The 23,129-nt window shown below is 41.3% G+C and overlaps 1 protein-coding gene across 11 annotated transcripts in view; it reads left to right on the forward strand.

Annotated features, from left to right (window-relative positions):
• Nucleotides 1-23,129, forward strand: part of CDC42BPA (CDC42 binding protein kinase alpha) — a 324,619-nt gene that overhangs the window by 236,161 nt on the left and 65,329 nt on the right. For 6 of the 11 annotated variants that reach the window (XM_060245715.1, XM_060245734.1, XM_060245780.1 and 3 more), the window contains exon 21: nucleotides 5,952-6,028. In XM_060245715.1, coding sequence (XP_060101698.1) covers nucleotides 5,952-6,028 — 77 coding nt within the window. Of the gene's footprint in view, nucleotides 1-5,951; nucleotides 6,029-8,789; nucleotides 8,838-23,129 lie in introns of all 11 variants that reach the window. The other 5 variants (XM_060245772.1, XM_060245688.1, XM_060245697.1 and 2 more) reach the window with 1 other exon arrangement.

Consider the following 23,129-nt stretch of genomic DNA (forward strand, 5'->3'; position numbering starts at 1 on the left):
AATATTTGGGGGAAATTGGATCTCTTTAAGCAGAGTAACAGAAACTGCACTAGAACACGTACCAACTTCAGAAATCTTTACCCCAAAGAATTGGGTTGAAAGACAAAAGCTGCAATCCTTTATTTTATTTATTTTTATTTATTAAAGCCATTATAAAGATGAAGTTAAGATGAACAATTCTAATTTTTATGGCATTCTTGTACAAACAGCACAAATCTAAGCATACCTACTCAAAAGTAAACCCCTTTAGGTTTGTTAGGATTGATTGAAGTATAATGTTTCAGAAATAATTCATAAGATTGAAGCCAAAATCACATATAAGTGTATTTTTAGTTTTTATGTATTGAATCTGGATTCTGAATTTTATTTGTGCATGTTGCACCCAGATCTGTATAAGTAAACTAAAGATTAAAACCTGTTTATTATGAATGGGATTCAGCTACATTCTTTTTATATAACTGTATCAGACTGAGTCACTTTACATGGAAATTGTTTTCCAAGAAGAGTGCTGTTGAGATTAGATGATCCATCTTGTACATGTGGGGAATGTTGTTCAGTAACACAGAGCAGTGGAAAAAATTGAGGCTTGAAACAATCCTCTGGGTAACAGTTGAGAAGATAAAATGTATAGATATTGACATCAGTCTGCCTAGAGCTGTTCTTGAAGATTGTTTAAAGATAATTGATTTACTAATGCATCTGTACTGAAAGCCCTGAAGCTACATATCCACTTCTTTTATCTTGTGAAGAAGCAACAGTAGTCTGAGCTTGATTTAACCCTAGCTATACTAGTTTTTGTATCTATGCAGGTTATGCCTTCCCCTGTAATAAAGGGTCCAGTTGGAAAGCAGTTGTGCATGCTAGTAGCTGTACCTGTTTTAACAGAGGAAATACGCATCTCATTTTGAACAGTCTTAGATTAAAAGGGTGGGGTGCATGCTTTTGTTTTGGGGGCATTCTTCTCTGACACACAGGTCGTTTTCGCACTTAGCGTTTGCTCCCCTTATTCCACGGCGCAATTATGTCCGGCTCATTTTCCTCGTTTTCGCACATGGACTCATTTGCGGAGTCGCTTTCCATGAAGCCCCGGCTCAAATCGTTTTCCCACTGGCATCGACTTGAGTTCGATGCCCTGTCAATCATTTTTTTTTTAAGCGCAAGTCTGGTTGCGTAAGGACGTAATAACGTAACATCGAGCAGTCACAGCTGTTCCCTCCCCTTCTTTTCGTGGACAAACCGCATCACGTGTGCTGCTGCTGCTTATGGATTGGCTGCAGCTGTAGTATCCTCCACAGCCCTTTATGTATTAACAGAAGCATTCACAGTGGAGAATCCTAGCACTAGATTCCCCCCCCCAAATTCTGAAGTTGCGAAATATCGCAATAACGAAGAGAGAGAAATCGAGGGGTTTGTGTGTGTGTGTGGCAGCTTCTTCCTTTTCCAGCCTCGCTCCCTCCCGGGTGGCGAAGCTGGGATTTCCTCCGCGCTCTTTCCCCTCCCCGGCTGGCGCTTGCAACGGGGACCTGATTCCTGCTGCCAGAGCTCCCCCCCCCGCCCCACTCTCTCCTTCCCCTTCTGTGGCGCGTGTGAAGAGCGAGCTCGCGTCTATTTTCTAACCGAGCGGAATGTAGCCAGGGAGAAGAATTCAGGACTCCAACTTCCCATTTTATACATGGCGATTTTGTGCAGGTCCAGAAATCCTGGTGGCACAGCTGAGGGAGGCATTGCCTTTTTAAAACACACACACATGAACGCTTTGGCCCGCGCCGGCACTAGATTCCCCCCCCCCCAACAATGTATAATGTAGTTGCGAGATAACGCAACAGCGAAATAACGCAACTAAAGTCAATAATAATAAAAAAAAATTCTAACGAAACCAATTGAAGTGGCAATTGAGGCTATTCCAGGAGGGTTTTTTTTTTCTATTTGTTAATTTCGAAATATCGCTATTACGCAAGAAAGATGAAGTTTTAAAAAAAAATGGCCCTGCGGGCACTTTTGGGAAGCGCCGCGAACGGCTGATGATTGGCCAAGGGGGTGGATGGGGTGGGAGGACGGAAAGGGAGAGGGTGACGCCCACAAAGCAGTCGATCCGGCGTGGATGGATTTCCCACAGCAAACTCCGCATAGTGGATCCGGTGTGGATCCGGAGGTTTTCAAAAACTCTGGAAGGAGATGGATCTAGATACTCCGGCGTGAAACCCCTGCAGCACCGGAGCAAGACGCAGCGCCGGAGCAACAGGTGCGAAAACCAGGAAAAGATCCGGAGGTAAATGGGGTGCTACGCCGGAGTAAACGCTAGTGCGAAAACGGCCACAGTGTAGTGCAGTGGTGAGGATCTTGGAAACCCAATGTGCCATTGAAGCTTGCTGGGTGACCTTGGGCCCGTCACACACAGCTTTGCCTAACCTACCTCACTGGGTTGTTATAAGAATAAAATAAAGGAAATTGGAGCAATGTAAGCCTCTTTAGGACTCCATTTGGGGAACAGGTGTGGTATAAATGAAGTAAATAAACAGATTCTGTTCTTCTGTTCCCATAAATATTAGGTACTAATAGAATGCATACACTTGTCCTGCTGCTGAAGCTTCTTTTATTTCAGTCCTTACCATTACCTGCATTAAAAACCTTATGATTGGGGTCACCGTAAGTTGGTTGTGACAATGGCTTACTTTACCTTTCGAGAAAAAGGTATCTGTTCTTGGTATAGTGGCAATTCAGATAATTACACTTCAGCTGCTGCCAAAGATGTCTTGAGCTCTACTTGTTGGATGCTTAATGTAATGGTTAGCCCAGCACTGAAATGAAAATGGGTGAAACCTGTCGCAGTGGGACGTATATCCATTGTGCACGTTGATAACAGATATGTCATAACTCTTCTGACACGTATGAAATCTGCTCTACCATTTGTTCTGTAGCTTTACATAAATTCTGCTCCCAGGATGTCATGTTAATACAAGAAGGAACACTGTTGATCATATAAGATGAGATACACACCTTAATTTCATTGTTTCAACCAGTAGAATACAAATAGTTTATTCGCCCTGCTGCTTTAACATTGCACTAAGGTGTTTTGAAGTGGAACTGCTACCAAAAAGACTTTTATAATATTTTTTTTTGGTTACCACTTTTCCTGGGCATGTATAAAAAAGGTTGTAGCTTTATTTAAAAATGAAGTGTTATTTCTGAAACATTATTATCCTTATGTGAAGGGGGCAGCTGTTTCAAGGAGCTCTGCAGGCTCCCCTGGGTTGACTCTGACCCATGGTACCTTTCATATATACAGTTGCTAGAGAAACAGAGCTTCTTGCAGCATCAGAAAATATATTGCCTTTTTCAGATGGCTGTTTCCTCCATTCATGCCATTGTATCTATGGTCTAATTTGAGGAGGCTTGATTAAGTGTCAATCTGACCATCCTACTAATGAGTCAGCTATAATGGAAGAAAGCATGTCATTTATTAGTAGGCAGGATTCTGGAGGATGGAGTCATATGGAGCAATCCTGTTAGTTTCTATGCTGATTTGGCCAGAGACAGGGTCTGGAACCTCCTACTATACTGCTCCCTGATTCTTTCTCTCAGAGATTAGATATTTTCTGAAGGTAAATTTTCTATGATGCAGAGTCCAAGATGGATTCAGGGTTAGGGAATTACTTTAAGTTTTCCTTTGTCTTCTGCATCACCAAAAGAAGAAAGAAGAACCTGCCCACTGTCTTTTCCCAGCTAGAACCCAAACAAAATAAGTTTCTATCTGGCATTTACTCCAGTTACTCTCATGTCAGACCATGGAGTGAGGTAAGCTTTCCCAATGTGGCTTACTTAATAGATAAGGGTGTTCCTTTTTATAGAATGTTGAATAAGATTATCAGGGCCCTAAGCTTTGTTACTATAACTTCAAGTAAAACCTTTTCTTCCTCAGTAATTAGCCACGAGTATATATGCCTTCAAACAGGAGTTTGTTTTTCTCTCAGTCCTAGTTTTGAGCAAGTACTGTACTCTTAAATACTCTTTAAAAAATTACAGAAACATGCTAAGTCTCCCAGAATCAATAGACTCATTCTCAGGATTAATTTTTTTCTTTAGCTAAAATTAAGGTGAATGTGTTCTCTTCTTCTATAATCAATGTGGTGAAAACTGCACTCTCAAAAGATACAGGTCTCTAAATACACCACTGGCAATGTCTCACTGAAGCTGTCTGGTACATCCTGAATGATTCTGGTGGCTGAATGTGAAGCATACAAAGCTTTAGGCTACTCTCAGAAACTGAGCCTTTCTTTTCCAGCAACCAAGTGATAGTCCTTTAAAAGGCACTGCAACTGCTAACTGGAGGAAATTTATTTTGTGATGTGAACCATGCCACATCTATCCAGCTAAAACAAGGACACTTCATGTTGTAGACTTCATGCATGACGTACCAGATAAAAGTCTTCAATCTGATCATTTAAAAAATATGGGACCGAAGCTTTGTCAAACGTCATCTCTTGCCAAAACCCAGAAAGTCTTCATGTACTTTTAATTGGGAGATTATTACGTTTAAACTCATTTTTTCTCCTCCACTGATCACTGCGTTTCTTGGAATCTGGATTTGGTGCCAGATGTCATTCTGGTTCCTATTTAGCCACTATGCATAGCATCACTCTTATTTGAGTATTAAAGTGGGCTTTTTTGTAGTGATAATCACTGACAAACAGTTATCATAATTAGGTATCCTCCATGTCCATTTTTCACATCAATAGTTCTGTCCAGCATCTAGACTGAGTTGGATCTAACAGAAATTTTCTGTGACAGAAGGGAAGGCAGTTTTTGTTGATTACTTCCATTTGCAGCAAACTTCAAATTCTACCCTCATACAGTTCCTTGGGGTTCCCATTTCCCAGGATCATTTGCCGGGTGGGAGTATCTAGGAGTGCAGCAGGAGTTCTTCCTGGTGACAGATCTATTCTGTCAAGACAGATTTTGTGTGACATGTAGTTCACTGACTTAAGACTAAGGTGAAGCCTCATTTCTGTCACTCTCATAAACTAGCACCTCTTTCTACCCCAATCCTATCTATCCCTAGGAGTGTCAAGCATTGTTTAATCTCTTTTATTGTCTGAATAAAAACCAATATATTATAGAGATGTTACTAACTCTAAATTAAACCTGGGCACATCAAAGTAGAAAAGTAGAGACAGATCTTTCGTGCCTCTTTCACTTTCACTAACAGATGCAGGGATTTGCTCTTTGAAGATAAGGCCTCCAGGGACAGTTTCCCAGACTAGTCCTGGACCCGGGAGGAATAACCACAGGGGATATAAGGAAGTTACTGTGTAAACTTTCACACTTGAATGCAGGCTTGTTTAGAATTTGTAGCAATGTTTAGAGAACCTTTGATGTGCCATCTTTAAGTATGCATTCTACTGTTACTTTGTATCAGTTCCAATACCTATCTCAATGGAGCCACATGGATTATCAATAAACCATACTTTGTTTCAACTCAAGGACTGGTTCTGTTGAAAATTGCATGCTTGACAGGAGAAAGTTCCATAGACCTCCCCAATCAGAACAAGACATAAATATTGAATTGCTGGGGAAGCATTGTATTTTAAGCAGGGTTTTTTTTTTCTTTCTGAGCTAGAGATTCTTCTGTGTTTTCATAGATAGGTCTTATTCTCATTCTCTGGCACTGGCAATCAAAGTTTAAGGAGACTGGGCTGCTTGGAAATTTAATTTGGCTTTCTCAAGCTTTGGATGGTCCTTTTCTATATTAGTGTGTGGTGCTTTAGAAGCCCTTGGCTGAAAGACAGAAGAAATGTCTGGGGTGCTCCTAGATGCTGGGGTGCTCTTTTTAAACAACTCTTGTCTTCTTTTACTGAGTTGAGGAGGAAGTCCTTAGGTTTTGGAGTGATGGCAGAAGTGGGGACTCAGTAGTCCATGTTCTGTAGCTTAAAATGCTTGCTGCTGTTTTCTAGGCGTAAAGCACCAAGACTCACAGAATTCTTTCTTGGCATTTTTGAATGCTCCTACCTCTGCTCTGGATCAATTTGAAGTAAGTACACAGCTAATTGCATGTGTGTATTAACATCTATTGTGTGCATATCTGGCTAGCTATAATTATTACAAAGTTCTATCGAATTTGCCACTGATATATTACAAATATTGTAGATTAAGTCATAAGAAATGTTGAGCTATTTATTTTCTCTCTTTTCCTTGCAATTGAAAGTTTCATGACCAGTATAAAATGGAAGATATTATAAATATTTATATCTTCCTTTTGTAGTTGCTTTTATTGCATTATTTCCATAAATTTATATACAGGAGCCTTGTAATTCCAAACCCTTTCTGAACTAATGGTTTTCTTCAAACCTGTAGCAAGGGTTAAACTTAAAATTATTTATTTCCTTCTACTATTTGTCACTTTACTGATTAAAGATATCCTTAAAATAAGATATCCATAATAGATTCTGATAGAGAATCAAAACAGATAGAAAAATATCATGACCTGCTGATTTTCTTATTATTTTATTTATTTATTTACGTTATATTTATATCCTGCCTATTCTATGCAGACTCAAGGTGGCTAACAACATTAAAAATATTATTTATTTAAATAAAGCAAACTCTCTGTTGTGTAAACTGATTAGAACCAAATCTTACTTAAAAATTGCTTTCAGCTTGCACTGTTATCAACCAAATATTCAACAGGATTTGTTACAAAAAAATAAGTTAAAATTAGTATTAGGTAACATATACTCTGTGGGTCTGTTGATCTCATCTCAGGAGTTCATATTTTTCTTCTGAACTATTTTAGCATGTGAAAGCTAAGAAGAGGGAGAAATGGGGAAATGATATCCCTTTCAGGGAGTCCTTGTAGGTCCCTAATTGTGTTGCCCAATTTAAGGGAGTTCCTGCCTTAGTTAGACCTTTTTGTATGCCTACCAAACAAGACATCTTGCATGCAAGCGAGGGGCAACAAATGATGGGAGTAAACAGACAAGAGTGGGCATACAGAGGTGAACAACCACAAGCATATCAGTTGTTCAGATACATAAATGAGAACAATTGCTTGGCTTGACAAATAGGAACATGTTCTCCTTGGTGTGGAGCAAACCAAAAAAAATTTTTTTATGTTCCTTACTCTCTAAGCTGTGTTTCTGTATCTGTTTAAACCTGTTAGTAGTTATCTTTCTAATATGGCCCAAAGAAATACACCTGAAGTAAAGAAGCAAAATGCTGAAGTGAGAATAAAATGAGATAGTAAACTGAGGTGACAGTCCCAAGAGATGGAGAGCAGGGGGAGGTTGGTGGACCAAAGGGAAAAGATGTTGAAGTAGAGCTGTCTGAGAAAGGATGTTTGACTTGGCACTTGCTCACTAACTCAGCAACAGTCTACAGCCACCTTTTCATACAAATCCCCACTGTTTAGTAAACATCTCATTAGTTTGTCTTGTTAGTCAAATCAGTATGAGACATTCAGCTTCCACTCCCTCTCATTCCTTCTTACTCTTCATGTCTTTAGGATTGTCTACACCAGGGGTGGCCAACGGTAGCTCTCCAGATGTTTTTGCCTACAACTCCCATCAACCCCAGCCAGCATGGCCAGTGGCTGGGGCTGATGAGAGTTGTAGGCAAAAAACATCTGGAGAGCTACCATTGGCCAGTCTGGTTTACACCAGTAACACAATTACATAATATAATCGAAGCAGTTGATTTAGCTCTCCTGTGCTCTCCAGCTCTGAGACCTTCATGTTGTCAATAAGGTACAGCCTGTCCAGTTGTTGATTTTATGTAAGACTTTGCCTTAGTGGACCCATGGAACAGCTAGTTTCACTTTACTCTTCTTGCTGCAGTCTGCTCTCACCCAAAAAGCTTTTCTTGAACATGCTCCATTTCCTCATTGGGAATGTCTTGGGATGTGCTGTGCTGGTCTGATGGATGAATCTGCAGATACTGCTTTAGTACAAATGACATTGTGCTTGCAAAAGGGGATGTTTTTATTCAGCCCCATGTCGAAGCCACTTATTGTTCTACAGGTGTTCTTTACTCCATTTGTCCAGCCTCTCTTTGACCAGATCTGCATATCTTTTCTCTCCCCCACACAGCATGTTGACCTAAAGTATTTAAAGTTTTTCAAGCACTGTTGCAGGGTTTTTTTTACCAGTTGGAATGTCCATGGTTCAGCCCCATAGCTAGGGGCTGTGGGGAAGGAGACCTTTAAATTGTGCGGAGGCTGGTGACGCCTCCTGCTGCCCCTCCTGCATGATTTAGAGCCCACTGATCAGCTGATTTGTGGGCCCTTTAAATGCCATGGGAGGGGCAGTGGCTGCTCCTGGGCGCCCCTTCTCTGTGATTTAAATCATGCAGGATGGAGAGGGAGAAGGGCAGCCCTGGGATGGAGGGGGGTGGTGAGGGGCTCCCCAAAATTGTCAGGGAGCCAGGCCCCATGGGCCCTTGGTTAGCTATGGGCCTGGTTCACACCAGTTCAGCCAAATAGTGTCCAAGGCTTCAGTGCCTAAAGCACTATACAATATAGATGGTTTAATGACAAAGTGATACTTGTCTAATTAACTTTTAATTCCCTTATATTTTTGTGTATGTTGGAGGGGGAGGGAAATGAAAGTGAAACAGGAGGAAAAAGCACTATTCTGACCTAAACTTATGATATGATAAAAAGTAATAATCAGCAGTAATATTCTACTAAATATTTGCCAGTCCTTTGACATCTTTATTTATCAACAATAGTATTTTCTTAAAGCAGAAGGTTTCATGTATCTATTTCTGTTCCTTTACTGCTGTGTTTGTTAAAATAGGATTCCCTTTCTTCTTCTTCATCCTCATTGATTGATTTTATGGATGATGTAAGTCTTTCACCTCAAAACTAGGAAACTGCTTATTGAAAAGTGAATTGTGAATTAGTTCAGTAAATTGTGATAGTAATGCAGTCACTTTAACATGCTTGTACCATCATAAGCATGCAAGGCTGTGGAACATTTCTCTGCTCCTATTAAGTTTATATTATCTGTCATTAATTGAATTTTCTTTTGTTTTACTGTTTTAAGTGCTGAGGCACATTACATGGCTTGTTTACTGAGATGCTTCACAATCACTCTAATATTTTTTACAGTTAAAAAGATGGTTCAAAAGTTGGATCATTAAAATCTGTTGCTGAATTACTCTTTTTTGTTTAGAGTGTGTGTGTATTTTTATTTTGTTTTGCTTTCAGCAGATTTCTTGTCTCTGCTCAGTGACACTTAGAACAGTTTTGGCTTCCAGATGTCACTGCACATGATTATTATGCCAGCCATTTTTTAATTTTTTTTATTGGGCATTGGCAAAATATTGTAGTAGTTGTTAATATATAGCTAACATATCCTTTGCAAACTGACTGCATTATTTTTATGTTATTTCGTAGTAGATTAATTAGGAACTTCAGACTATACATAGCACTCTCTCTTCATAACATTATTTTTTTACATGTCCTGGTGATAATCTACAGATTCCAGTCGTCTTTAAAAGTTATTAAATGTAACTAAAAAAACCCATACTACCACTAATGAAAATCCATTGAGAATGGTGACATAAAGAGGGTGTCATGTATACTCATATCCTGATAAAAGCCCTTTATCAAATGTATATTAAGTGATGGTGTGATTATATATTGTAAACTAGTGAATGTGGTTGTGTCACCTGTGAATTAACCCAAATAAGGAGCTAAATAAAAAGGATTTGCCTTCCTAATTTGTTTGAAAGTCAGCTGAAGTTTTTGATTGGATATCTGTCTTCGGTACATCTCAAGGGTGTTTTGTTTGGTTCAAGGTTACTTTGGGAAATGTGGTTATGTTCCAAACTAATTTTCTGCCTGGTGGCAACAGGCTGTTCAGAAGCAAAGCTCATTCTCTGGAGGCTTGACTGTAACAAGCAACTTTTGATTTGGAGCTCTTGTTGTGTGCCAAGGTCAACCAGCAGCTCTGAGCTCCTTGGGGAAATTGAGGGAGGGAGAATATACTAAGTATAAAATTGACAACAGATTGAATATTTGATAGATTGTAATGTGCCATGCAAAGCTGGAAGGATACAAGGCTTGTGCTGCAATATCAAGGAGGGGAGACTATAAATAGTTATATAAAAACCAGGTAGGGTGTTATGAGCTTCTCAGATCACCTGATCTTGCTGTGCTTAAAAGCTATAGTACTAAGAAGCTGAGACCAAGGTAACAATTCCACCTGCTTGCAAACTTCTATGGCAATGAGGAGTAAGGTACTTGAGATCTGTTGCCTGAATCCGCAAGCTCAAGAGAAGTAACACTCTTTAAATATTAATTCTGATTTCATCCAAATATGAACCCTGAAATACAGCCCCAGGCATGTTGAATACTACTGTTAACACAACAGACAGTTGAGTTTAACTTTTGGTGCTCATTTGAATAATGGCCCAATGAGTCAGTGAAGTAAGGACAACAGAGAGAAAAATAAAACAGCTTTATATTTCATTGTACCAGGAAAGCAAATATTAGTGGTCCACTGTTTTAGTGAACAGATGTTACATGTGCACAGACAGAGAAGACTGACTATCAAGTAATAGAAAGGTTAGGGAGGGGTTATCTTAGAAAAGAAAAAAATATTTCCTTGTTTTAGCTAGAACCAGAGGCATGCCAGCCATTAGTTACTAACCATCAGTTACTAATTAATATATGTTAACTAGGTCTTAGGAGTGACCCCGGGCTCTGCATGGGTGGCATTGGTGGAAAGAGGGTCCCACTCCATTCCGTGCTGCCACAGCCTACCTAAGAGACAAGGAGGCTGTGTTTAGCTTGACTGCTGCTTCTTCCAACAGCTGTCAACTACACCCCTCCCTAACTGTAATTGGAGAAGAGACTCGGCTACCTTCAAAAAGCTCCACTATGCCTCTAACAGTCAGGATGGAGCAGAGTTTTCCAAAGCTATCAGAGTTTCTCCTCCAGTTACAATGGGAAGGAATGAGGATGGCCAGCCAGCTAGACTGTATGGCAGCCAAGAATCCTAGGGCTCACACTGAAATTTCTAGGTGCCATGGAGTTTTTGTTATATACTTCCTTCAGTTTTCTGCTTCCAGCTCAAGAGCTAGTAGCCCCTGAAATTTAAAAATTGCTTTTTTAAAGAGAGAGAGACAGAAATAGGTTCTTCTTAAATGCAAGAAAAATATTATTGTATTAAATATTTATAGTTTCCAAAGCAATTTACAATAAAAATATAATCCAAATTACCCCCAAAAATCAATTAAACTACCATCATAAATGACAGTCCTCTTCCGGCAGGCCTATGACATTAACTGACAATGAAAACATCCTGGATGGAACAAAATGTATTTATAGGCCGCCGGTTTTAATTATCCTATTTTATCCTGCTTTTTATTAACCTATAGTTTAATTGTATTTTAAATGTTTCAATCTGAAGTTGTCTAATTTATCATGTTGTAAGCCGCCCTGAGACACTTAGGTGAGAAGGGCGGGGTATAAATCTTAATATAAATAAATAAATAAATAAATAAATAAATAGGAGAAAAAAAACAGCAAATCAATATAGTAACAGAACAGTAAAAAAATCAACCATGTTTGTATACATACAATGGTTTTGAATGTGTGGCTAACCAATAATGCTGTTGTTGTCCAGATATGTTAAGGGAGGGCATTCCATAAATAGGATGTCACCCCCAAGACAGCCTTCATTCCTGACACCAAAGGAAGAAGAAGAAGATATTGGATTTATATCCCGCCCTCCACTCCGAAGAGTCTCAGAGTGGCTCACAATCTCCTTTACCTTCCTCCCCCACAACAAACACCCTGTGAGGTGGGTGGGGCTGGAGAGGGCTCTCACAGCAGCCGCCCTTTCAAGGACAACCTCTGCCAGAGCTATGGCTGACCCAAGGCCATTCCAGCAGCTGCAAGTGGAGGAGTGGGGAATCAAACCCGGTTCTCCCAGATAAGAGTCCACACACTTAACCACTACACCAAAAGGCTCTCAAATACTTCCTGCTTGATAACACATTGCCCAAATGTTCACAGCAGCTCTGTGAAGGGGTCTGGGTGATGGTTTGTGTCAAGAGGAAGCACCCGGAATCACTCTTCCTGAAAGTGAGATAAGGCATTTGTGATGTTGTTAACCATGCCTGCAACATACCAGGATGAAAAGGAGATTAGTAGAGTGGCAGAAAAACACAAATATGTGTATCAACTGCATGAGCAACTCAGAGCATGAAGTTTGATGGTTAATGACGCTAACCAGGGCTTTTTTTGTAAAACGAACTCCTTTGCATATTAAGCCACACACCCCTGATGTAGCCAGTCCTCCAAGAGCTTACAGTAGGCCCTGTAAGAAGAGCCCTGTAAGCTCTTGGAGGATTTGCTACATCAGGGGTGTGTGGCCTAATATTCAAAGGAATTCCTGCTACAACGAAGCGCTGATGCTAACCATGACCCAGTTGTCGCACTGGAAGAGCATCCATTCGTTCCTGAAAGGGTCCTATCATAATAATGACCACTATCAAAATTGGAAAGAACTCGAGGAAACTGAGTCCCCTTAGAATGCCAGTCCCAGTCCAGTGGGAAGGCCAGGACCAAATACATAAGCATAGATTGTGAACCCAAAACTGCCAGCAGCATCTATGTACATCTCAGAGTCCCACCCTTGTCTGAGGGTGACTGTCAAATGGACACCCCATTGAAATCTGAAAGAAATATGAGCCAAACTTGGTGATCAGCCTTCATGCGCTGGGTGACCCTTAGCAACCTGGTGGTGTGAGACAGTGGTTCTGACCAGGCACCACCACCCTGCAGGCAACATTAAGATGTCCAAGGAGTAACTGCAGCTCCCTCAACATGTGTTTTTTGGGGGGCGATAAGGGTCCACAAGGAATCCAGCTTGTCATCTGGTAGGTACGAGAAGCCACAGACTGAGTCCAGTAGGATCTCCAGGTATGTTAGTTGTGGCCCTCATTGTTGTCTTGAGCCAACAGTACCCCCAGCTCAGCTGCTAGGGTCTGAAAGGCAGCCAAGTGGGAGGTGCAGGGAAGGCTCATTGCGGAACCAGAAAAAAGTCATCAGGATCATGGGTGTCAAATGTGTGAGCCTAGGGCCAGATCAGGCCCCCAGAGGGCTCCTGTCAAGCCTGCAAGCAACTCACTGTCATCTGCTTCCTTCTCTCTTGCTTCCTTCTGCATCACAGCTTGCTTTGTCAGGCTTGCTGAATTGTATAGGAGCTTCAGAACAAAGCCTCTATTTTCTCCATTGGCTGACCAGCACACAAAGCAATTTATGTACAAAAGCTAGCAATGCCCAGCCATTTCATGTTTTCCCCTGGGTCTTAGGCTCAAAGCATTGACCATGAGATTTCTGGAATGAATATCAATAAATCAAAAGTAGGTTTGCAACTTACAGATACATATCTGAAGAACACCTGAACAGTCTACTTAAGATGGCTACAGCACAGACATTGTCTCCAGATTTTGATGCAATAATTCAGAGCAAGAGGTGACAGTTTTCAGAAACTGTTAAATAAAATATTGCAAGAGTGCTAATCTTTCAAGCATGTTTTAAGTTTTTTTCTTTTAAAAATGTTTAATCGTGTTTGCCTGTGTCTTTTATAAAGTTCACATATCTACTACTTGGCATTACATTTTATGACACACATGGCCTGGCCTGACGTCTCATTTATGTCAGATCCGGCCCTCATAACAAATGATTTTGACTCCACTGATTTAGATGGTGCATGACATAGGGAGGAAACTGTGTCCAGTCCTTGACAGATGTTTCTAGAAACATGCTCAGAGTCTCAAAGGTCATGCAAACCACATAATAGTTCGTGAATGTGGCCTTGTCCACATACCACTAGTAATCTAAATTAAAGCGCAGTAGGCAAAAGTCCCCAGGATTACTGGAAGTTATTGGAAGGCTGATTATGTATCACTTTTGGCGATAAGGGCCTTGGGATTGCAGGACTGAACTAGGCTAATGGCAGGATTGAAAGAGGTGTATTGCACAGAACCGTGTTTGTGTGGCATGGCTTCATGAATGGACCACCCCAACAAGGACACTCAATAAGATTAGGGATTGGGGGAATCAAAGGGACACTCATCCTGCCCAGCACTGCATTCTTTGGTGACCTTAGCTGCAACAGCCTCAGTCATATCATGGGCCAATTTTAAGTTACTTGAAACCATGGGAACCACAGATCTGTGAATGAAATCCTAAAGCCCTGGCTGAAGCAGGTGGTTGAGGTAATGGTAGCATAAGGGGCAAAGGAGGTGTGAGTAAGCCCCAAGTCTGCATTGACAGGGCTGAGAAGACTATTTGGAGGGGCCAGTGAGGGGGAAGATATTGACCTTATCTTTTTTTACCATCAGCTATAATAAAGGGTCAGCCACTCCAAAAAAGCTGGGGTTATGGCCAAAAGGCCAGGAGAGCATGGGTCACAATCGTATAACATTTTCTGATTTAAAACAATTTATTGGTAACATATGGTAGCAAATCTATATCTATATTTTACAACTTTAAAAAGGAAAGATTTACCTACCCCTTATCTTACTTTTTCCCCCACCCCTCCCCCCCGTTACTTGACCCCCGCCAGTGTTATTTACTTAAAGAAAACCAAATATTAAAGGTACCCTTAACTATTAAAAAACCAAAAGTTATATTCTTGTTTTAAAAAACTTAATCATTATCAAAGATTGTCCAGTGTCCTCTTATTTTCCACTCTTTTTCTATATATCTTCTGAACTTCTTCCACTCCATCTTAAAAACTTCTAAATCATAGTCTCTTAATATTCTCGTTAATTTGTCCATTTCACTCCATGACATGACTTTTATAATCCAATATCATTTCTCTGGTATTTTTTCTTGCTTCCACAACTGCGCATACAATGTCCTAGCAGCTGAGAGCAAGTACCAGATTAAAGTTCTATCTTCTTTTGGAAATGTTTCCATTTGTAATCCCAACAGAAAAGTCTCTGCAACTTTGTTAAACTCATATCCCAAGATATTAGACATCTCTTGCTGAATCATCTGCCAAAACATTTTAGCTCTTTCACAAGTCCACCACATATGGTAGAAAGAACCTTCATGCTTTTTACATTTCCAACACCTGTCTGGCATCTTGTTATTCATCTTTGCTAATTTTTTAGGAGTCATATACCATCTATACATCATCTTAAAACAGTTTTCCCTAATACTTTGACATGTTGCGAGTTTCATAGAGTTCTTCCACAAATATTCCCAAGATTCCATCTTTATTTCTTTTTTTACATTAATTGCCCATTTTATCATTTGAGATTTCACTACTTCATCTTCTGTAGACCATTGTAAAAGTAATTTGTATACTTTTGAAATTAGTTTCTCATTGTCTCCAAGCAGAACTTTTTCCATTTCTGTTTGTTCTTTCCTTATTCCTTCAGTTTTGATATCATTCTCCACCAAGCTTTTTATTTGTTGCATTTGAAACCAATCATATTTATGACTCAATTCCTCAGCAGTTTTCAGTTCTTATTTATTTATTTATTTATATTAAGATTTATACCCCGCCCTTCTCACCTAGGTGTCTCAGGGCGGCTTACAACACAATAATTAAAACAATTTCAGTTTAAACAATTAAAATACCATTAAACCATAATTTAGTAAAAACAAGATAGAGTAAAAACCGGCGGCCTATAGATACATTTTTTCATCCAGGATATTTTGCATTGTCAGTTAATATCATAGGCCTGCCGGAAGAGGACTGTCTTACAGGCCCTGCGGAATTGCCCTAGATCCCGCAGGGCCCGCACCTCTTCCGGCAGCTGGTTCCACCAATAAGGTGCCGTTATTGAGTAGGCCCGATCCCTGGTGGATTTTAGGCGGGCCTCCTTTGGCCCGGGGACTACCAACAGGTTTTGTGAACCTGAACGTAGTACTCTCTGGGGAACGTGTGGGAAGAGACGGTCCCTAAGGTAGGCAGGTCCTAGGCCATATAGGGCTTTAAAGGTCATAACCAACACCTTGTACCGGACTCGGAATATTACTGGCAGCCAGTGCAGACCCTGGAGCCCCGGTCGAATGTGCTCCCATCTTGGGAGCCCTAATAACAGCCGGGCAGCAGCGTTCTGCACCAACTGCAGTTTCCGGGTTCGGCACAGGGGTAGCCCCATGTAGAGGGCATTACAGTAGTCCAGCCTCGAGGTGACCGTAGCATGAATCACTGTTGCCAGGTCGTCACGTTCCAGGAAGGGGGCCAACTGCCTCGCCCGCCTAAGATGAAAAAAAGCGGACTTGGCAGTGGCTGCTATCTGAGCCTCCATCGTCAATGAAGGCTCCAACAGCACCCCCAGGCTCTTAACCCTGCCCGACGCTGTTAATGGAGCGCCGTCAAAAACTGGCAGGGGGAGTTCCCTTCCCGGGCCGCAGCGACCTAAGCAAAGGACCTCTGTCTTCGCCGGGTTCAGCTTCAGCCCACTCAGCCTAAGCCACCTAGCCACTGCCTGTAACGCCCGGTCCAGATTTTCTGGGGCGCAGGCGGGCCGGCCGTCCATAAGCAGATAGAGCTGGGTGTCATCAGCATACTGATGGCAACCCAGCCCATACCCTCGGGCCATCTGGGCAAGGGGGCGCATATAGATGTTAAATAACATCGGGGAAAGCACCGCCCCTTGAGGCACCCCGCACTCAAGCGTGTGTCTCCGGGACAGTTCCTCCCCAATCGCCACCCTTTGTCCCCGACCGTCAAGGAAAGAGGAAAGCCATTGCAAGGCCAACCCCTGAATCCCTGCGTCGGCAAGGCGGCACGCCAGGAGCCGATGGTCGACCATATCGAACGCTGCCGATAGGTCCAACAACATCAGCACCGCCGAGCCGCCTTGATCCAGATGTCGCCGAAGGTCATCCACCAGGGCGACCAGCACCGCCTCCGTCCCGTGGCCCGGGCGAAAACCAGACTGGTAGGGGTCGAGGACGGAAGCATCATCCAGGAAGCTCTGTAGCTGCAACGCCGCTGCCCTCTCTATAAGTTTGCCCAAAAAGGGCAAATTCGATACCGGCCGGTAGTGTGCCAATTCGGTCGGATCTAACGTTGTTTTCTTCAGGAGGGGACGGACCACCGCCTCTTTGAGCGCCGATGGAAAATGTCCCTCCAATAGGGATCTATTTATGATATCCCGTATAGGATATCTTAGCTCCCTCTGGCAGGTCTTAATAAGCCAGGAGGGGCATGGGTCCAATTTACAAGTTGTTGGGCGTGCAGATAGGAGGATCCTGTCAACTTCTTCCAGGCTGAGCGCGCCGAAACCGTCCAGGACACACTCCGAAGACAGGCACGGAGCCTCAGGTTCGCTAACTGTATCTAATGTGGCAGGGAAGTCGGAACGGAGCGATGCGATTTTATCCGCAAAAAAATTCGCAAAAGCCTCACAGCCAATTTCCAATTCATTAAAATTTGGTCTGCCCTGTGGCAGCGTTGTAAGAGTCCGAATTGTATTGAATAGTTGTGCCGGGCGCGAAATTGCGGACGCAATCTCTGCCGCAAAGTAAGTTTTCTTTGCGGCCTTGACTGCCACCTCATAGGACTTCATAACCTCTCTATAAGATGTTCGAGTCGCTTCATCTCGGGTACGCCGCCATTGCCTCTCTAGTCGTCTGAGTCCTCGTTTCAACTGCCGCAACCCCTGGTTATACCAGGGTGTCGGCCTTGAACGAGGGCGCAGAGGACGCCTAGGCGCGATCTCATCGATGGCCCCGGTGAGCCTATTATTCCAAGACTCCACCAGGTCATCGAGGGAATCGCCAGGGGGCCAGGGATCCCGCAGGGCCGTCAGGAACCGTTCCGGGTCCATCAGGCTCCGCGGGCGAGCTAAAATAAGCTCGCCGCCCAAACGGGGTTGGGGTGGGACGTCCACACGAGCCTTGAGGGCATAGTGATCCGACCATGGCACTGCTATAGAAGCAAGATCGTTCACTAAAACTCCTGACGCGAAGATCAAGTCTAACATGTGACCGGCCTGGTGAGTGGGTGTCGTAACTATTTGGGAGAGTCCTAGTGTCGCCATGGAAGACACTAGGTCCATCGCCTGATTGGAGGTCACGTCATCGGCATGAACATTGAAGTCACCCAGGATCAGAAGCCTCGGGTGCTCCAATGCCCATCCTGCTGCGGCCTCCATCAGTGATAGTAAGGCGCTGGCCGGTGCGTTAGGCGGTCGGTACACCAGCCAGATCGCCAACCCCTCCCCAACATCCCACGCCAGGCCGGCACACTCAATGCCCTTGATCTCCGGAGCCGGGAGGGCCCGGAAGGAGTAAGCCTCTCGAATGAACAGGGCCACCCCTCCCCCCCGCCCGCTAGTCCGCGACTGGTGAAAGACCGAGTATCCCGGGGGCGCCATCTGGGAGAGAGCTACGGTCTCTCCATCGCGAACCCAGGTCTCGGTCATGCATGCCAGGTCCATATCCTGCTCAAGCAGGAATTCCCGGAGGATGGAGGTCTTATTATTTTCCCACTTTGTATTTTTAATAATTGATTATATGACAGCCACTTTTCTTCGCCTGTTTTAGCCGTTATCTTTATCACTTCAGCTGGCACTATCCATAAAGGTCTTCTCTCATCACCATATTTCTTATATTTTATCCATGTATTTAATAGGTTGCTTCTTATATAATGGTGAGAGAAAAGACCATCCATCCTCTTTTTTCCATAATACAAATATGCATGCCAGCCAAATTTATTTCCGTGACCTTCCAACACTAAAAGTTTTTTGTTTAACAATGTTATCCATTCTTTCATCCATACTAAACAAACTGCTTCATGATACAATTTTAGATCTGGTAGTTTGAATCCGCCTCTCTCTTTTGCATCTGACAGAATTTTCATTTTAATCCTTGGCTTCTTCCCAGCCCACACAAATTCTGAAATTTTCCTACGCCATTTATCAAATTGTTTGGCATCTTTCACAATAGGAATAGTTTGAAAAAAATACATTATCCTTGGTAGAATATTCATTTTTATTGCAGCTATTCTGCCCAGCAATGACAATTTAAGCTTGTTCCATTTTAGCATATCTTCATCCATTTTATGCCATAACTTCTCATAATTATTTTTAAACAGATCAATGTTTTTCATTGTTATCTCCACCCCTAGGTACTTTACCTTGGAGGTAACTTCACAGCCCGTTAGTCTTTGTAATTCTTGTTGTCTATTCATCTGCATATTCTTACACAGAATTTTAGATTTTTCTCTATTTATAGAAAGTCCCGCCAACTCCCCAAACTCTTGTATTTTTGTTAACAACAAAGGTGTAACTTGTATGGGGTTTTCATTTATAAACATTATATCATCAGCAAATGCTCTATATTTGTAAGTACATCCTTTTATCTGTAGGCCTTCAATATCTTTTTCTTCTTAAATCTGCATCAATAAAATTTCAAGAGTCATTATAAACAACAATGGTGAAAACAATTCTGTTACTGACCCAAATATCTCTGAGCAAACATGGGTTGATTACTTCTCTAACATTTTTGCTGCTCCATGTGTATCCCCTCCTATCTTAGCAAACCTCTCAGTTACTGATATGCCGGTCTGGCCTCCAGTAACTCTAGAGGAAATCAGTGAGTTATTGAAGGATTTAAAAGCGGGTAAAGCACCTGGCCCTGATGGCCTTTCCGCTGAGGTATTCACAAAGTTTGCCGATTGGTGGCTCTTGCCCCTTGCAAAATTGTTCTCTTTTATCGATCTGCATGGCTCCATCCCTGACTCTTGGCTTGACTCTATAATTATTCCAATATACAAAAAGGGGGGGGGTTGGAGTTACCAGAAAATTTCCGCCCCATTAGTTTATTACCTATAGTGGGCAAACTGTATGCAAAACATTTAGAACTCTGATTAACTGACTGGATGCGCCTAGGCAACATCATAGGTCCTGAACAGATTGGTTTCTCCAAAGGCAAATCTGCTATGGATCACTGCTGCACTCTGGCCTTCCTTGCTGAAAAATATATGCATACCGGGTCGAAAAAATTATACGCTGCCTTCATCGATTTGAAGGGTGCTTTTGATTCAATAGATAGAGCCCAACTATGAATCAAGCTAGGTCACCTGGGAATGGACCCTCGTCTGCTGTTTCTCTTGAGGAAACTTCATTCTAATACCTTTTGCCAAGTGAAATTTTCTTCTAGCGGTGACTTGACTAGTAAAATCCCAGTGTTAAAGGGGGTTAAACAAGGTTGCGTGCTGAACCCTGTCAACGGTCATCCGCCTAAACTTGCAGGCCGAGCGGTCCCCTTATTACTTTATGCCGATGACACTACCATCCTCTCTTGTACAAGAGTGGGCCTGCAAAGGTATTTGAATGCCTTTTATGACTACTGTAATTGTAATTCACTTACTATCAATTACACCAAATCTAAAATAGTTGTCTTTTCAAACTGCTGGCGCCCACAGAGATGGTTTATTGGCAATTCAACAATCGAGCAAACAAAAAATTTTAAATACTTGGGGATCACTTTTAACCACAAGTTAAGCTGGGTTTCACATCGTAACAACACCGTCAACTTGGCTAAATGTTCAGCTGCTCAAATTAAACAGTTTTTCTTTGCAAGGGGCAACCAATTAGTTCCAGCAGCTATTAAAGTGTTCAAAACCAAAACGCTTGCCCAAATCCTCTATGGTATCCCTATTTGGATCTCAGCTTTTACCAGGAAAGTGGAGGGCATTCAATCCTCATTCTTTAGACAAATTCTTGGTTTGCCAAAATGTGTGTCCTACTTTGCTCTCTGCTCTGAAGTGGGTCAGTCTTTGGTGGAGACAAAAGCCTGGATTGCAGTGTTTAAATTCTGGCTCAAAATTCATTTTAGAACAGATTCCAACAGCCTTCTTGATTGTATGAAAAGAGACCCATATATTTCATCCTGGACAGCAGTGCTTCTGTCTAAACTCAATCAATTGGGGTTAGAGGTAGATGATTTTTCTACCGCTGATGAGTCATATATCTTCAGATGTATTAAACGGAGACTGTGGGAATTGGAGGAAATGAAATTACGGCCAACTGACCCTTTTATTTGCTCTCCAGCTTCCTTAGGTCTTTATGCTTTTTGTGGCAAAATGCCCAATTATCTATCAGACCTAACCACTCCAAGTCATCGCAGGGCATTTATGTTGGCTAGACTAAACGCGTTTCCCTCCAAAGTTTTACAAGGGAGATATCAGTGAGTCCCTTTAGCCGACAGACTTTGCTCCTGTGGAGCAAATACCCCTGACTCAATCCAGCATATATTGCTTGATTGTTCTTTATACCATAACCTCCGTAAAGATTTATTTGGCAAGCTTTCTTTTTCTCCAGATTTGTCTATTCTGCCACCCTGTTATTATTTATTGAGTGATACTGAGGGGGTGGTTAGTGAGGCTGTGGCAAAATTTCTGGCTGACATCCTTAAATTTAATTCTGACCATGTTTGAACGCATCTGTAAGCTCGGTTTTATTTTGATTTTATCTCCAATGTTTAAATTTTTATATTCTGTGTATTTTTATCTGAATCTATTATGCCATTAAAGGTTTGGTATGGTACTACCGGATGTCCTATTGGTGAAAGCGGACAACCTTGTCTAGTACCTTTGCTAATTTTCATTTCTTCTGTAAGGTCTGCATTAACACACAGCCTTGCCCTTTGTTCAGAGTATATTGCTTTTATCATTCTTATAAAACTTGCTCCCAGCTCCATCTTTTCCATTACCGCAAACATAAAGTCCCAACTTAAATTGTCAAATGCTTTCTCTGCATCTGCAAAGAATAATGCTACTTCTTTTTCTGGATGTTTTTCATAATATTCTACAATATTTACAACAGTCCTAATATTGTCTCTTATTTGTCTTTTGGGAAGAAACCCTGCTTGATCTTCCTTTATAACGTTTATCAAATATTGTTTAAGTTGTTCTGCCAAGATTCTTGTAAATATTTTATAGTCATTATTTGATAACGAAATTGGTCTGTAATTTTTTACATTCGTAGCATCTCTATCTTCTTTAGGTATCAAGGAAATAACAGCTTCTTTCCATGTATTTGGTACATTCCCTTTTATTCTTATTATATTCATCAACTTCTGCAATTTTGGGATTAATTCGTCCTTAAAAGTTTTAAAATATTTAGCTATATATCCATCTGGCCCAGGAGCTTTCCCATTTTTCATTGCGTTGATTGCTGCTTCGATTTCTATCTTTTCAATTGGATCATTCAAAACTTTTCACATATTTTCAGTTAGGGGCTCTGTTTTTGACTTTTGTAAATATTCATCCGTCTTCTCTTTCTTTACTTTAACAGCTTTAAACAGTTTGGCATAGTACTTAAAAAATTCTCTTTTTATTCCCTCTTGAGTAACCACTTCTCTTCCATCTATCACAATTCTATTAATAATTTTATTTTCTCTCTTTTTCTTCAATTGCCAAGCCAAATACTTTCCGGTTTTATTTGCCCCTTCAAATGATTTCTGCTGAAGTCTTTTCAAATTCTATTCCACTTCTTTATTTAATAAATGTCTCAATTGAGTTTGTAATATTGAAATTTCCCTTAGAATTTTCTTTTTCCCTGGTCTTTTTCTCAGCTCCCCTTCTTTTTTCTTTATTTCATTTTGAATGTCCAACAATTGTTTTTCTTTTTTTCTTTTGTCTTTATTATTCAAAGTAATCAACACCCCTCTCATTACTGCTTTATAAGCATCCCAGACCATCTGAAAATCAATTTCTTTATCATTCACTTGGAAAAAAACTTTAGTTTCCTTTTCTAGGAATGTCACTGTTTCTTTATTCTGTAGCAAATCTTCATTCAATCTCCATCGTCTCAATTTCTTGGACAATTTTGTAATCCACATTATTGGGTTATGGTCGGCCCCAATTTTAGGTAAAATCTCTATCTTCCTTGTTATAAGACTTAAGTCTTTAGTTCCCCACAGCATGTCAATTCTAGAAAAAGTTTTATGTCTTGCTGAAAAAAAAGTGTAATCCTGTACTTCTGGATTAAATTTCCTCCATATATCTTCTAAATTTTCTTGTTTAGCCAATTCAAAGAAAGACTTTGGCAATTTCCCTTCTTTCCCATCATTTTTCCCCCCTCCAGATCTATCCAATGAGTTCTTAACTGTTCCATTAAAGTCTCCCATTAACAATACTTGG

This window comes from Heteronotia binoei, chromosome 1, assembly GCF_032191835.1.
Source record: "Heteronotia binoei isolate CCM8104 ecotype False Entrance Well chromosome 1, APGP_CSIRO_Hbin_v1, whole genome shotgun sequence".
In the NCBI taxonomy this organism is placed as follows: domain Eukaryota; kingdom Metazoa; phylum Chordata; class Lepidosauria; order Squamata; family Gekkonidae; genus Heteronotia; species Heteronotia binoei.